General features: G+C 42.1%; 1 protein-coding gene across 1 annotated transcript in view; it reads right to left on the reverse strand.

Annotated features, from left to right (window-relative positions):
• KCNK10 (potassium two pore domain channel subfamily K member 10) overlaps positions 1-17,006 on the reverse strand; it is a 103,029-nt gene that overhangs the window by 22,784 nt on the left and 63,239 nt on the right. The window contains exons 3-4 of the mRNA XM_024215864.1: positions 12,332-12,449; positions 9,457-9,617 (exon numbers count right to left, since the gene is read on the reverse strand). Coding sequence (XP_024071632.1) covers positions 9,457-9,617; positions 12,332-12,449 — 279 coding nt within the window. The remainder of the gene's footprint in view (positions 1-9,456; positions 9,618-12,331; positions 12,450-17,006) is intronic.

Raw genomic sequence — 17,006 nt, forward strand, 5'->3', positions numbered from 1 at the left:
TTAAATAATGATGTCAAAGATTAACTGGAAGAGGGAAACTTTCTAATACTGTGGCCCACAGACAGCTGAGCCAAGCAGTAGACAATAAACTCCCTAGCTTCAAATAAACAACTGACGTGCTTGGCTAAAGACAAAGCTGTGAAGGACACACCGTGCCAAAGTTAATTTCTCCAAAAACAAATAAGCTTTAAGCCCCATCCCTAACCTCATTAAATAGTACATTTGTGAAGATAAAATTCCAGAATCAGCACCCAGGAGTCACTGGGTTTGGGATCCAAACATATCAACATGACTTTACAGCTATTAATTAATTTTCTTGATAACTAGGTAGATTAGGTGCATTTTATTATCCCCACTTCACAAGTGGAGGAAAGTGAGGCAAAGAGGTTAAGTGACTTGTACAAGGGCATGTCATGAGTCAGCAGAACCAGAAATAGAATCCAGCAGCCACATTCAGCCCTAGTGTAAGTGGATGCAATATCACTGAATGTAGTGGAGTTGCACCACCATACACAAGGGGATTAATTGGCCCACAGGAATCCAGGTTGCCAGTGTCCTGCCCTAACCACTATTTCACAAGGAGCAGCAAAGGAAGTAATGTTCAAAAGCAAGAATAAAACCAGTATCTATCCTTCCACTACCATGGAATATAGCACCGGACGCAGCCTGGAAGGTATTTCAGCCAGAGAGCATCAACCGAATGTTCCTGCCTGCCATCTACTCTGGATTCTCCCATAGAAAAACCAGTTGTCCCACTCCTGCCATTGCTGGACATAGGGGAACGCCAAACCTTCTTTAATGTGTCCAGGTGGCCATGGCTTTGTAATGAGCTTGCCACCAGAAGAGCAATTAGAAGAGCTGTTATGAGATTGTAGTGAAAGTTTTGTTAATAAGGGCGCGCCAGGGAGCCAGGTGTGGGATGAGATAAAGAGGAGTGAAGGATGTATAAAGTCCATGGAGATTAATTATTTCCTGTATAATGGATAAATTATTGATGAACTGAAGCAGAATGTACGTGGAGTTGATAACAGGTTTGGGGGAAAGGTGGGGGGGGCATAACAGGTGAAAGATTTTAAAAAGGGTTGAGGGTAGTTGGGTAATTATTTCTGACAATCAGGGCTTTTTAGAAAACCGAGGAGAATGATTAAATAGTGTCTGCATGTTGCATTTAGCATGTTGCCTAGAGTATAAGGCAGGGGACTTGGAGTTACGACTTCTGGGATCTATTCTTGTGTTTTCCACTGATTGATAGTGTATCCCTGAGCAAGTCACTTTGGCCTTGATTTTCAAAAATGAATGTCTAAAGTTAGGCTCCTACAGCCAGATTTTTAAAACTTATTTTGGTGTCTAAAAATACAGATAGATTCCTGGGAATTTTCTAAAGCACACAGATACCTAACTCCCAATGAGTGCCTATCTGCATTTTTAGGCACCTAAATACCTTTACAGAAATCTGGCCCATAGGCACTTTTGAAAATTCTATCCCCCATCCCACTGAAAAGTAATAGGACCTAGGCTCCCAAATCACTTGGGCACTTTTTGAAAATTTTACCCCTAAATCCATCTTGAAGCACCTAAATTGGTGGCTGATTTCTAGAAGTGTTATTCCAGATTTACAACAGCATAACTGAGATCAGAATATGACCCAGTAAACTGTTTTAAAGGTTGATAGAGCTCAAGCTGTTTCTTTCTGAGAATCAGTGTTGCCTAATGGGCTGAGCACTAAACTGGGACTGAGGACACACAAGCTCTGTTCCTGGCTTGGCCACTAGCCTGCTGGGTGATCTTGAGCAAGTCACTTCCCTTCTGTGCCTCAGTTTCTCTACCTGTACAGTGAGGACAATGGTCCTGATTTCATTGGTAAAACACTTTGAGATCTACTGCTAAAAGCACTAGATAAGAGCTAGGTATTATTATTTTATGTGTCAAAGTGCATTATTAGGTCTCACCTTTGCAGAATGATGCCGGTTAACATATTAGCAATGGACCATTTTTGTTAGTATTTGAGTGTCTGTCCAACTACAAACCATATGGAGGAACAACTCTTACCACCTCACTGCAGCTCTCCTACCTGCACTACAGATCTCTCTGTTCTCCACTTGTACCTTTCTGTGAAACCTGAGTTGGAGTCAGTGGAAGTTTTGTCTTGGGATCAAGGGCAAAGTAAGATCTATAGTGTAAATCAAAGAAGAAACTTTTGCCCTGTGCACATGCCAGCCAAGGCATTAGAATAAGGTAACTACTTTCAAGAAATGAAGTGATCCAGTGGGAACTGTAAAATCAAAAAGCCACAGAACCTTCTTCATGGAAATGCAGAAAATCTCAGAGTACAAAAAGGTGATGTGTCATATTCTGCTTCTGCAATGAAATTTACCTTTCAAGAAACTACTGGAACTTTACTTCAGTCCTGCTGGATTTATCTGGAAAACTGCCTGGCTTTAGCTATCAGAAGCTCAGCCACTAAGGTGATTAGTATGGGATGGATGGATTAACTGATAGAGTCAGTAACCAATCCAGTCCAGTCACTAGTATTACTTTCAGAAATTTCACACAATTTATCTACTACTGAACTAGATTAACCAGTGCTAATAATTCAGAGGAGCCCCTCTGCATCCATGACTGGGGAAGGAATAAGAAAGGTTTAAATAGAGGAAGTGTGTCATGCATCGTGGCAATCATATATAAAAATCTGAGATGGCTCAGACTTGGAACCTCAGATCTGAACCTCTGAATTTTGGATCCCATCTGGATTTTGAATTCTTAGATATTTTGGAAATGTTTGGATCCAGGGTTTTGATTTAGCCAATTTTCAAGTCAAGGGAACATTTGCAAAACTTGGATCTGTATCTAGGTTTGGTTTTCAATCACCCCAGAGTTCAGGGGTGTTCAGATCTGAGGTTGGGGTTCAGGACCATCTTTAGTTTGAATGAATTTCACATAACCTTCTAAGGCCTATTTCTGTTTAGTGCATCTGACCTTGCTCATAGACTTGTAGTGTAGATGTTCTAGAGCAGATTTTTAAACTGGTAGACAGTTAACACATGACCATACAGTCTGGTGAAACTGTGTTCAAAACCACTTCCACTTCGTGCGTGGTCTTATAAATCTGATCACTAACAAACTTCCTTCTGTCCATACAAGCTCTCTCCTCGCAGTTTACTCTAAGCACGATACTCTGCTATATGGGAATCAAAAAAGAAATAACTTCAAAGAAGCAAATCTCCAATTGCTGCTATAGAGAAACAGAATCATAGAACCCAAATAAAAAGTGTTTCATGTCAATTTACTTCAAGGCTTTGTGTAATGATTCTCTCCAAGGGTTACATCGTCTTTTTGTTTTTTAATAGCAAGGTAACCTTGTGTCTGCCAGAAGTATTTGCTTCCCAGAGACTATGGTTTACATCATCTCTACCTCAAAGGAATCTACAATTGACTTAACAAGTTTATCAAGAAAAGAAATGTCATTCTCACCAGTGGGAAGGAATTCAAATTAAAACTATCACAGCACTTGCTACTTTGCTGGATTAAATAGATGGTATCTCTTTCTGATCCTGCTAATACAACTAGTTTTCAGAAATGAAAATGTTGAGATTAAATGCTACGATTTAACCTGTTCATTTCAATACTGGCTGATCCAACTTTTGTCAATGATTTTCTTTTGCTGAAATAAATGTTGGTGGAAAGTGCCAGACTAACAGCTCAGGAGACTGAAGTCTCAATTTATGAATCTTATACCCTCCTGGAATAACATTGCACATTCAGGGCATTATGCTGGGCTTTATACCTGCCCAGACACATCTGCCCATCAGCCAACATCAGGGACAGGATACTGTATTAGAGAGAGGGATCATTGTTCTGATTCACCCTGCTGTTGCAGTTCTTGAATTCACATAGATGATGTGACTTTTACTCACAGGAAAGTTCAGTGAGTAACATTGTTTTCAAAAGAAGATTGCAAAAATTATTTGATCCTTTGATGATTTTTGAGTATGTGGTTTAATATACATTGATATTGGCCCAAAACATAAATGTAATCGAACTTCATATAGACACAGGTAAACGTTGATTTATTCTATATTTCAGGATCTACTTGGGAAGTAGACATACTAAGCTCCCACTTATTTAAACACTAATTCAGTCCATCCTGGACTGTGAGTGTCAAGCATAGGGCACAGCTTCTACTACTTTGAAAAATAAACTGAAGGAAAGGGCATCCAGCTTCAGACATTCAAGGTTGCATTTAGGTGATTCCTAGTGAATGTATCAGTATAGGTTAGAATTGAGATTTCCCCACTTTGTATTTGATTAACTCTGGGTCACTTTCTGATCTCATCGGTGTAAATCCACAGTGACACCTTGTCATGGCTAAGTTCTGACCTGCATCTGAACTTCTGTGTTTGAGAATGTTCCCATCTGTGTGCCTGGTTCAGCTCCTCGAAGAGAAAGAAAATGGATGCAAGTTTGGATCTGACAGAGGTCTAAGCAGTGAGTAATTCCTGCTTGCTGGGAAACAAGCAGAGTCTCTGGATCCTGACATTACACTACTAGAGAAGAGACAACCAGGACACTTCAAAGGTAACCACCACTTCCCCCCAGCCTGGCTATAATACTCAGTGCTGAGGAAGATGCAGGTCTCATTTGAAATGAATCTTTGCTTAAGAACTCCACTGGGATCGGATTCTCAAATAATATTACAAGTTTAAAGTGGGAGTTACGGAGAGAACAGGGAGAGAAGGAAACAAATGAGAGAATGAAAAAGAGCAAGTAGACAGATAAAAAGGCAAATGTGGAGGGAAGAGGGGAGGTACTAAAAGGAGGGAAATAACAGTGGTTTTAAACTGCTTCACCCCTGAAATAGTTGCCTTCCTGTAGTAGTGTCTGCTCCAGCAATCACTTTTACCTCATTTTCTACTCTAAAGAGTACTAAAGAGTTATACTATAGAAAATGAGTTCAAAGTGGCCACAAATCTCTACTGACAGGGAAGCTGAGGCAGTGGGGGTAGGGAGAGTGGAGCAAGGAGAACAGATCTGATGTATCCAGGAAGACAAAGAAGAAACAAGTTCACAGAAAGTGAAGTAAATGCTATCTGTTTAGAAAACAGTAGAAGAAAGGTGTTCATCAGGTTTTTAGTATGATTTTTTCTTATTTGTCACTAGGAGGTACTTTTCATGGGGTTCAATGGAAGTGCAGACAAGATGTTTGAGCAACTCTGTGTTAAACCTACTATTGTTTAGAGAATAATAGTGAATGCTACTTTCAAAGAACTTTAAGGCCAGACCTCATGTATCTATGTCAGACTTCATAAGGGAAGATCAAAAGGGCATATCAAAGTTGAAACCTTGAAGAACAGATAACAGATGTATTAGATCTGTTAAGTCCCTCCATTTCAATAAGGAACAGTTTGCCTACACATAATACGTCCCAGAGTTCAATCTGGGGTAGTGGACCTCTGCACCACTCCTAATGCAGTGCTATGCCACTCACCTGTGGTCTGCGACGCTGCAGTTGCCTGGGGGTCCGCAGACTATGTCTAAAGGGTCCGTGAAAGACTTAGACTGAAAACTGACTGAATAGAATTCAACTACGCAGACAATAGATTTCCAAAGGGGTCCACATCTCCATTCAAAATTTTTTAGAAGTCCGCAAATGAAAAAGGAAAAAGTGAGAAACCACTGCCTTAGAGGCATAACACAGCTCATGGATGTTAATGTTCTTTTACTGAATTTTAAGACAGAGTAGGTTTACTCCAGTATACTCATCGGATCTTCTTTCAACTTGGATTCTATACTGTCTTTAAAGATCTGAATTTGATAACTATTTAGTTTGCCCTAAATTAACCTTATGATAATGGCAAAGGGTACATTCCGTAGAAGGCAAACTGTGGAATAATTTTCCTTCTACTTTTAGTAGCTCATAGTCTGTGTGTATATAGGAACAAACTGAAAGAAAATGGTTTGTTTTTAATGCTAAGGATTCTTAAATCACTGATGTTTATTGCAGAAGCAACCTTGGGCTGTGCACAGAATACTTTACGAATGTAGGAGTGTTATTAAGCTTATGGCCACCTTGACTCAAAGTTAGTTTCTGAAGTGCCTAGAAAGCACTGTCAGATAAAAGTGATTATTGTTATTACCTTCATTACTAGAAATCGTATTTATCCAGGATTCCCTCAGATGGGCCTGGGGGGTGATTACACAGGGTGCATTTTAATACTGGTTTGAAGCAGCAGCAGGTGACCCTGCGTAAGAATGCTAGTGACCACAGCATACACACCTGTTGGGTGGTAGGCCTGGACACAGCCCTTTTCCAGCAGACCACACCTCCTGAGGCTGCAGAGAATGGCCCAGCAGCCAGGTTCCACCACCTAGTGCTCTCCAGCACTAAGGAGAGATCCTGCCCTGCTGCCTGTATAGGGAAGAAGAGACTCCCTATAGGCCCCTGCTCACTAGTGCACCCACACAGCAGAGGAAAATTTAGCCCTTTTTTTTTTAAACCTTCAGCGACTTCCCTGTCAAACCCGAACTGAATGTGCTGTTAAAGGATAATTAAGACCCTTAAAGAGGAATCAACAAGTTTATACATTGCAAGCAAATGAATGGCTGTTTTGGTGGCTATTTATACGTTCAGATGTAGTGCCAAAATTGCTCTTGAAATACCAGCTGAAGAGTGGCACGCATCCAACTCCTCTGCCGAAACACTGTCAATAACGTGGGCATTGCGCACATTCCATAAGAGCAGCTCTCTTCTTCCCTCCACCCACAGCCTGTAGTGTGAACTGTTCTTGAAATGACTGAGTGCAGCGCACATGGGCTGTTTAGTGTGTGAGGGAAATGTGGTGTTCAGGTTCTAATCTATGCTGAGATCTAAATGAGATTTTGTGAGGATGCCCAGGTCTTGTCAGACAACCAAACTGTGCTAGTGTGACTCCTCGGGAAGGAAGCCTCCTTTTACCTTTCCAGATATGCTCTGGGATGTCAAAGGTGAACTGCCTGCCACATGCTGTGGGATGGCTGTTCACGGTAATGCTGCAATGAGCAACAGGAGTGGTAAGAGAAGGAATTGAATGATAAGAACTCTGCACTGCAGGTAAATCTTGTCACCCTCCCCAGCTCTCTACACAGCCACAAAACAACCCACATCCAGGTGAACCAGTGCAGTTCCACTGCACAGGGAATGAAAGCAGGATTCAGGGAAACCATGCACACTCACACACATTGGAGCACAATTGTAGCGGGGGATCCTAGCACACTGATACCTGGGGGATGCTGAGGGAGCACTGAGAGGTGGAGCCAATGCATCCATGAATACACAGCTCCATCATCCTCTCTTTGCAGAGGATGGTAAACAGAAGGAGCAGAGGGCTACTGTAGCCCTAGACTGCAGTAACAACTACAGTGCTGAGAGGATCACATCACCAACAGAGCTCTGCAGTGCACCGCCCATCTACTCAAGGGGTGTACTGGGAGGAATACAAGCCCTAAGTTAATTAAGCATTTGAGATCTACAGTTACTTTGCCATTAAGGAGGGGGGAAATATCTTAAGAGTTTCTAGGCTGAGCTAAATTCTCCCTCATCTCTATTCTGCCCACCCTTTTGGCTACAGCTTCAAAATGCCTGGTAACATGAAATGTCAGTTTTGCTGTCAGGTGACTCCTCAGACTAGTCTGTTTAGATGTTATTGGGATGTTTGGGAACTCTAGAACTCCACCTAGAATACTGTACTCAGCTGTCCCACCTCAGCACCACACAGGTGTAGACAAATTTGAAGGACGTCACAACAAAAGTAACAAAAATGATCAATCAGTTGAAATGATGAATTTGAGGAAAAAAGTATAAGGATTAAATCTGTGTAGCTCTGCAATGCAAGGTTTTGGAAGGGTGCAAATACCAACGGGGGGAATGGTTTGGGGAGAGAAACGAGGAACAAAGGCATCAAATCAAGGAAAGGAAAAAAAAAGGTACTGTGGTGGGGTGTGAGAATAATACTCCAAAGGCAGGAGTGGCAATTCCATTCAGCTTTAGATCTCAAAGTAATTCTAAAAGATGGGTACATATAATTATCATCATATTTACAGAGAGAGAGAGAGAGAGAGAGAGAGAGAGAGAGAGAGAGAGAAACTGAGAGTTTAAGGATTCTGTCCAAGGTCACCCTGCAAGTCTATGGCAGAGCTGGGAATAAAGCCAAGGTTTCCAGATTCCCAAATCCATAGCTTACCCACTGGTAAGCTTTCTCCCTGGAAGAACCACATTGGAATACTTCAAATCATTCTTGGGAGCAAATTGGATGCAATAGAAAATATGACCGAGGGGGGCAAAATTTTCTAAAGTGACAAGCAATTTTGGGTCCCTTGATTTTTGGGTTCCCAACTTGAGACATCTTCAAGGGATCAGATTTTCAGAAAGTGGATGCTCAGCAGTTTCTGAAAATCAGGCCTTTTCAAGCTGTCTCTAGTCAGGCATGTAAAAATTGAGTCATCCAAAATCACTAGTCATTTTTGAAAATGAAGGCCAAAAGATATTCCTAAGGTGTGGACTGGGACTCTTTACAGGTAGTTTAATCGGAGAAATTACTCATACGCCAGTCTAATGCTCAATTACTTTAGTTCCAAAATCAGCTACAAGTATTTTGCCTTGTATCTGTGGGAATGTTTTAGAGATGGAGGCTTATTAAAATAGTCAGCCTGGACAACCCCTTCCACCCCCATCTACCCCGTCCCCCAGACAGGACTTGCCTCCAGTTATGCCACATACCAAGGAACTACGATATACTCACATCATTCCTGGAAGTCCTGCATCTAAAAGGGGAATCCTTAAAGTGAAACCACCATGTTAGCAAAGCAGCATTAGCCAGTGCTGTGATACCACTCCCAGGTGAAGTGTTTGATGTACTTCCATGGAGGATGTAATTCAACAGAATGAACCACATCAGGGACAGTAAGTTGGGGGTCATTGCACTTGGTCCCTTCAACTTCAGAACATTTTGTATAATTAGAAATTGGTATTAAATGTATAAGTAGTACCCAAATGTGATAAAGGCCATAGAGAAGGGGAGAACTATGGACCAGATCCTCAGCAGGCTCCATCACAGTCAGTGGAGCTATGCTAATTTATAGCAACTGTGGATCTGGCCCCGTATGTTTGTTATTCTCTACATAGATACCTTTCAGCTGCCTCTCTCCCTGAGTTCTATATAGTTCACCCCAGAAATCAGGCTTTCCAAAACTTTGTTTTCAGTACTGATGCAACTGAGGGTTACTCTGTATACCTGGTCCCACAGAATCTATCACTTTGTCTTCATTTTCAATGCAGGAAACGTAGATCACACAAACAAGCTATGCAATTAAAGATATTTGTGCCCAACATGCAAAACTTTCTAAGATCCTCTGTAATGTTAATAGTATTTGAGATTAAACAAGTCAGGCCACACCAGCAAAGACTTTTAACCATGATCTTACTCGGAAAACTTTCTCCACTCTTGTGATACTTTTCCCAAAGATGGTTCCTAGTTGATCTCCAATTCCAGCCAGCAAGAAGCCAAAGAGTGGAATCCCAAAGATGGCATACAAAATGCAGAAAATTTTGCCTCCTTCAGTGCTTGGGGCGATGTTCCCATACCCTGGAGAGAAAAATCATCATCATAACTTCACAATTCAGACATGGCCTCTTGTGCAGGTGCCTATATGCCACACCCAGTCTGCAGATGGTTTCTGAGCAAGAAGAGGGAGGTTCCTTACATGCTCTCCACCACATTATGCCCGTTGAACAGAAGTCAGTCAGTCCAGCCTTTTTAGTGGTGCCCACTGGAAACCAGCATTAGTTATTCACATGTAACCCTCAGTTACTACTACTATCTCTCTCTGAACTCATCTTCCTAATTAAAGCTGTTTGAGTAACTGGGCTACTTTTACTCAGCGTGGCAGCTGCACAATAAGCTACAGGAAACCTTTAGATTAGAGCCCTAGCCTATCTCTTCCATGCTGCTGCTGCAGCAGCAGCATTTGAACTCTGTCAATTGTGTCCTGATGGGAGGATGACTCACCTGAATATTCTCATTCCCGGTTTTCAGCTCTGAATTACATAGGCTCTTTATTGCAGATTGTACGAATTGCCATTTCCAGTCCTGGCTGCTGTGCTAACATGAGGCTTCAAGGACTCCTTTTATTCACTCTTTTCAATTTAATAATAAAAAAGCCTAAGTTTTATTTTTCATGATTTTTAATGGGCTCTCACAAGCAGCTCTTTGAGAATTCCCTCTGGAGATTATTTACATTTAAATAGCATTGTTAACGTGGTAATAAAGACTCCTATATGTCTTCATGTTGCCCATTGTTAAGGTAACTCACAGAGCTGCCTCAGAGCACAAGCGCTAATTAACACATAATTACCTGTTCTCTGTTCAGTCTGAACATCTTTGGGCAAGTTTGGTTTGGGCTTCAGTTCTGGTTCCAAACCTCAGAACTCCATCCAAGTGTCTGAGATTCTTGCATAGACATAAGGTTTTCATTGTCAGTGTAGGAGTCCTTGAGGATACAGTTTTCTACAGGGAGCAACTCTCTTATCAACTGCTGTAAAGTGCAGGAAGCCCCTTGCCCAAAGGTTTCCACAATCTTACTACAGCCAGAGTGCAAGGGGGCTGTGGAAGGCTAGTCCTGGCAGAAATATTGGACTATCTAGAGAGGAGTGCCAGGAAAGCATAGGGAAGGACTTGTCCCCTTAGCCCATGGAAGGTGCCAGGAGCGTTGGGTGTGCAGAGGAGAACACGCTGTGACATTTCTAAAAGTGTAGCTAGGGCTGACAGTGAGTGCATTCCCCCTAGGGGAGGAAGAACAATAATGCCTCTGTGCAAACAAGTGAAACACCTACAGCCACTGCAGTTTGCACAGACACCTCCTTTTCCCCAATTCTCCATGTGCCTCTATATAGTGCTCTATGACTTCAGTGTCCATTATGTCTCTATTTGGGAAGCATGGTTACCGTTAAAGAGAGGAAACAGGAATTATAATTGTAACACCCGCACCATTACAGTTAAGATTATTTTGGGGTCTCCATTAAAACCCTTTCATTATAGTGGTTTGTTGCTTGACTACTCTGAAAATTAGCACACACCTACAAATGAATTATTTAAAGATATAAAGAAACAAATCAGATTAGATTCAACATTCTAACTGATAAATCCTAGTGCTGATTTTCATAACCCAGACCCTAATTGATGCAATCGACAGAGCCTGATTCAGGAAAGTATCCCTCTTCAGGAAGATCACTTAAGTACATGCTTGACTTTAAGCATGTACTTAATCCTACTGAAGTCAGAGCCTAAATATATGTTTAAATACTTTTCTAAATCAGGGCTATGAAATGTAATATGCCATTTGTGACGTTCCCAAATATTTTTTCATATAAAAATGAATCCATATGAGTAACACCTCAGTCATTGAGAAATATAAGCTACTGGTAAAGGCAAAGATCATCAATTGAGTGTCCTCAGAAGAAGTAATACAGAGAGAGCTGACAAAAGTCATTAGAGGGGTAAAGATTTCATTCATAAATAGATTGGGGCTATTTAGGAGGATACAAGTAAGAGGGAACCTGACAGATTAATACAAATATTAGTGGCATAGAAAAGGTAAATTTGGCACTCCTATTTCGTCTTGTTCCTGAATTATGTGAAAGGCTACATTCAGTGATATTTAACAACAATTTAAAATCTGGTAAAAGAAAGTTATTTTTTCCACAATGCATAATTAACTTGATGAACTCATTGCCACCAGGTATCATTGAGGCCAAAAGCTTAGATTTTAAGAAGGATTAGACATTTATATGGACACCGAGTATAGCCCCGGTTAAAATAGCTATTTTGAAAATTTTATGAGGGATATAAACCCTCATGCTTCAGGGCATGACGACAACCACTGACTGATGTGGTTAGGAAGAAATTACCCTTGTAGGAAAGTTATTCCATTAGTGACCACTGCAGGGTTTCTTGCAGCTGCATGTGAAGTATCTGGCTCTTGTGCTTGACCTTTAGAGACAGAATTGGCTTGCGTAGCCATGGCCAAGTAGGCGGCCACCTGTACTAGTAGTAACAGGGTTACAGAACTGTGAAAATTTCTGTACTACTTGCTTTCTGGTTCAGTCTTGCTTTCTTGGCCTCTCATTATATAAGTAATTCCTGATGTGCACCCCACAGCTTAGTGTCAGATACACCACATAATGATACAGTCAAGCACCCCCAAAAGTGCAGTTCTGCTGCTTTGCCTGTCTGAGTTCTAATGAAACTTATTTTATTCTCCACTTCTCAATGTCACCATCTCCCTTAAAATATAAATATACCTATGGTTGTGATGACTGTTCCAGCAAAGAAAAAGGCACTTCCAAGGTCCCAGTGACTGCTGTTGTTAGAAGAGTTTCCTATGGGACTGACTCCTGCGTTATCTGCATCAATGGCATGCTGCAAGGAAAGAGATAACAAGTCAGCCTGCAAAGTGCCTTCTCAAATATGGTACAGTTAGAGACAGGAACCCCAGCTCCACACACCAGTGGGGAAGTGTGGATCTGAATTCTGTAATTGATGCTTTAAGTACAGTAGCATCCTCCATACAAATTGAATCCCTAAAGTATTCTACAGAGTTCTTCCCCTTTGATATTTATTATTGAAAAGTGAAGAGGCACAGATAAGTGAGGAAAGATGCAATGAGGCTTGAAATCAAATGGAGAATTGATACAGCAGAGAGATGCAGAAATGCTGTTCCAGAGGCAGAAGCTGCAGAGGAAAAGGCTCTCTAATGGTGGACGGGGATGAGATGGATGCTAAATGCGACAGTGAAGGTGGTAAATAGAAATAATGCTCATTGAGTCAACTGAATCTAGTCAGTCAAGGGTTTTAATTATCAGGCAATTAAATAAATTACATTAAGTTGTTAATATCAGATACCAAATAAAATACAGAATACCTAATTTGAAACAAACAAAAAAGGACTCCTTAATAAAAATATATTGAAACAAATCTGTGACCACCTAGGACTTCCCAATTGCCACTATAATGCACACCATGGACCCTTGGGATTTCACAGTACTAGTAACGGTAGATCCTCCTGTCCTAATAGCACAGGTACCTGCCATCTGGTATAATGATCCCATTCTGTAGATGGCAGTGTTGCATATAAACACTAGCAGTATGGAGCTTTTCATGCATGGTCATTGGATTGTTCTCCATGCCAGGCCAATAAAAAGTGTGCAAGTGGCCTGGCTGTAGGACTGGGATTGGATTACAACTGCAGTGGAGGTTAACACAGAAACCCCCTTCAGATTACTGTAGTCTCTGCATATTTATATATCAGTACAATGATGTGACTTCATGTAGCCTGAGGGGATACTCACAACTCTAGAGGACATTTAGCATCTGGGGGTTACTGAGGTGTGAAGTCTGCCCATGTAGCAGGGAAATACCTGGACTGATACATTTAAACTAACTCCAGTACTTCTTGTTTTTAACAAATCCAGTGACACCACCCAACTGCAACCTTCCTTCCCTCCCTGCCCCTTCTGTACCTTCTCTGACCCCACCTCTGCCCCACTGGCACCTCTGTTGGCAGACCCCACCTCTGCCCCTTGGCAGTCTCCCCCATTCTCTTTTTGGAACATTTGTTCCATCTCTGAAGAGATGGCCACTATCCACGACTCCTTCATCGCTCACGTTCTCCATTGCCTAGGACACACAGTAACCTATATCCCCCCACTCTGTCATGGTCTGTGCTTTCACACCATGATCTCTGCTTCTCAAACCCTTGTTACCATGAATCATCCCCAGCTGAATCATAGTGGGGGGGGGGTCAAGCTTTTCCTCTCCTCCTCCTGACACTTTCAACTCCTCCCTCTTATCTCTTCCCATTTGTTCTCATTGGAGCCCCATTAGACTCTATTCTCCTTTCCCACTCCATGTTGCTGTTATCTACTCTCAGTATGACTCCCTCCAATCTCTTTCCCCTCTGATTTGCATCTCCCTCTTAATATAATCTCTGATATTTATTTTGGTGACTTCAACTTCCACGTTGGCAACCTGTCTGGCTTGTTGGCCTCCCACCTCACCTTCTTGTTCAGCCTCCTTCAACTCAAGGTTGACATTCCCACCAACTGATAATTTGGCCTTTATCTTCACTAAAGATTGCCCCTTCTTTCATCTGTCCCCATCTGAATTGCCACTTTCTAACCACCCTGCTTTAACACTGCCCACTGCTGTCAACCAGCTAGCCATTCCATGGTTTGTGATCCACCATCCCCATGACTTTTCTGCTGCTGTCCTCTAGCAGCATCTTCCTTCATCTCTCTGCTGCTTTTAACACTGTCAGCCATACCTATATGCTTGATATTTTGTCTGCAATTCCCCTCTGGAAGCCGTGGTGCAGGACAGCCCCGTAGGCTTAGTCTTCGACTCTTCACATGAGTGCATACCTCCAGCTATCATATCTCAGCACTGCATTTGTTTCCATCTTTAAAACCTGATTGACCTTTTTGATTTATAAAAAAAGCAACTATCCATGCTCTTGATGCATGAAACATACAACATTCTATACATAAGGGACACACAGGGTTTAAAAAAGGGGCACTTTCAATGGTAAAGCTCTCCCAACCCACCAGGACTGAGAACTCTCTCCCCATCCCCTCAGTGAAAGCATACACAGGCTTTGCAACATGCTGTGAAGATCTGCAGACTCGGGCTCCTCTGGAGTAGAGGGAAGTAAGCTCCAGAGTCAAGAGCCCTTCACAGGGCTGGCCTACCATGAGGAGAACTGAGGCGGCCGCCTCAGGTGCCAGACTTTGGGTGGGGGGGTGCGCCACTAGGACCCAGAGTGTAGAAAATTGGGTCTGCTGCTGGTGCATATGTATTCTCTCTGCTCTAAATGCACAGAGATGCTGGAGTGCTGTGCTGTGCTGGAGGAAGGAGGGCACAAGAAGAGACATAACAGGCAGGCAGGAGGAAAGGTGAGAGGGAATAACAGAAAGCAGCAGGAGCTGCAGGGAGAGAAAGGAGGAGGAGCCTCTTATGTACCTCTCTAGCACTCAGAGGAGCCTGGACTGATTAACACCAGCTTCTCAGGGAGCTTCCTGTTTCCTACTGCTTCCCTGAACCCACTTGAGGAGAACAGGCAATCAACTGAAGTAGTAGGAGCCAGTTAGGCCCTTAGGACGCCAATATCTTCCCTCACTCAGGCCCTGCTACCAACCTGCTTATTTGTCCCCTTCAATTGAGTGTTGAGAGCCACTATAGCTGGCACAGAACAACAGTCATGAGTGAAAGAAGAAAATGCCCCTCTGGGACAGCATTCAGAAAAAGAAAGCAAGCAAACAAAGCTTTTCTATCTAAGCAGGAAGAAGCTCTTATGAGATACATAGACACAAGTGTTCACAGTGAGCCTTCCGGCCCCAGTGAGGATGTGAGTCGTGTGGAGATGCCTGATGTAGAGTGGGACCTTGCAAAGGGAATTAAAACCAATAGAAAACAAAGAATGAAGAAGTGGGACCGCTAAACACTGAGGATGGAGTGGAGGTTAAGGATAATGAATCTGTAAACTCAGGGGTTGTGCCGTATGACTGGAGAATTGCTAATATAGTTCCTATCTTTAAAAAAAGGCAAAAAAAGTGACCCGAGCAACTACAGACCTGTTAGTTTGACATCTGTAGTATGCAAGGTCTTGGAAAATTTTTTGGAGAAAGTAGTTAAGGACATTGAGGTCAATGGTAATTGGGACAAATGGCAACATGGTTTTACAAAAGGTAGATTGTGACAAACCAAACTGATCTCCTTCTTTGAGAAGGTAACAGATTTTTTAGACAAAGAAAACACAGTGGATCTAATTTACCTCCGTTTCAGTAAGGCATTGGATACGGTTCCACATGGGGAATTATTAGCTAAATTGGAAAAGATGGGGATCAATATGAAAATTGAAAGGTGGATAAGGAACTGGTTAAAGGGGAGATTACAATGAGTCGTACTGAAAGGTGAACTGTCAGGTTGGAGGGAGGTTACTAGTGGAGTTCCTCAGGGATCGGTTTTGGGACCAATCTTTTTATTACTGACCTTGGCACAAAAAGTGGGAATGTGCTAATAAAGTTTGCGGATGACACAAACCTGGGAGGTATTGCCAATACAGAGAAGGACCGGGATATCATACAGGAAGATCTGGATGACCTCGTAAACTGGAGTAATAGTAATAGGATGAAATTTAATAGTGAAAAGTGCAAGGTCATGCATTTAAGGATTAACAACAAGAATTATTATTATAAGCTGGGGATGCATCAGTTGGAAGTAACAGAGGAGGAGAAGGACCTCAGAGTATTGGTTGATCACGAGATGACTATGAGCCGCCAATGTGATATGGTCGTGAAAAAAGCTAATGCAGACTTGGGATGCATCAGGTGAGGTATTTCCAGTAGAGATAAGGAGGTGTTAGTACTGTTATACAAGGCACTGGTGAGACCTCATCTGGAATACTGTGTGCAGTTCTGGTCTCCCATGTTTAAGAAGGATGAATTCAAACTGGAACAGGTACAGAGAAGGTCTACTAGGATGATCCGAGGAATGGAAAACCTGTCTTATGAAAGGAGACTCAAAGAGCTTGGCTTGTTTAGCCTAACCAAAAGAAGGCTGAGGGGAGATATGATTGCTCTCTACAAATATATCAGAGGAATAAATACTAGAGAGGGAGAGGAATTATTTAAGCTCAGTACCAACGTGAACACAAGAACAAATGGATGTAAACTGGCCATCAGGAAGTTTAGACTTGAAATTAGACGAAGGTTTCTAACCATCAGAGGAGCGAAGTTCTGGAACAGCCTTCCAAGGGGAATAGTGGGGGCAAAAGACATCTGGCTTCAAGACTAAGCTGGGTAAGCTTATGGACGGGATGGTATAATGAGATTGGTCTTTGACTATTACACTGGTCTACAATTTTTGAGAAGTTGTCTGCTTCAGAGATAAAATGTGCTATTTATTATGTATTTTGATGTG

The sequence above is a fragment of the Terrapene carolina genome, unplaced genomic scaffold (genome assembly GCF_002925995.2).
Source record: "Terrapene carolina triunguis isolate 2854851 unplaced genomic scaffold, T_m_triunguis-2.0 Scaffold96, whole genome shotgun sequence".
NCBI classification, from domain to species: Eukaryota; Metazoa; Chordata; order Testudines; family Emydidae; genus Terrapene; species Terrapene triunguis.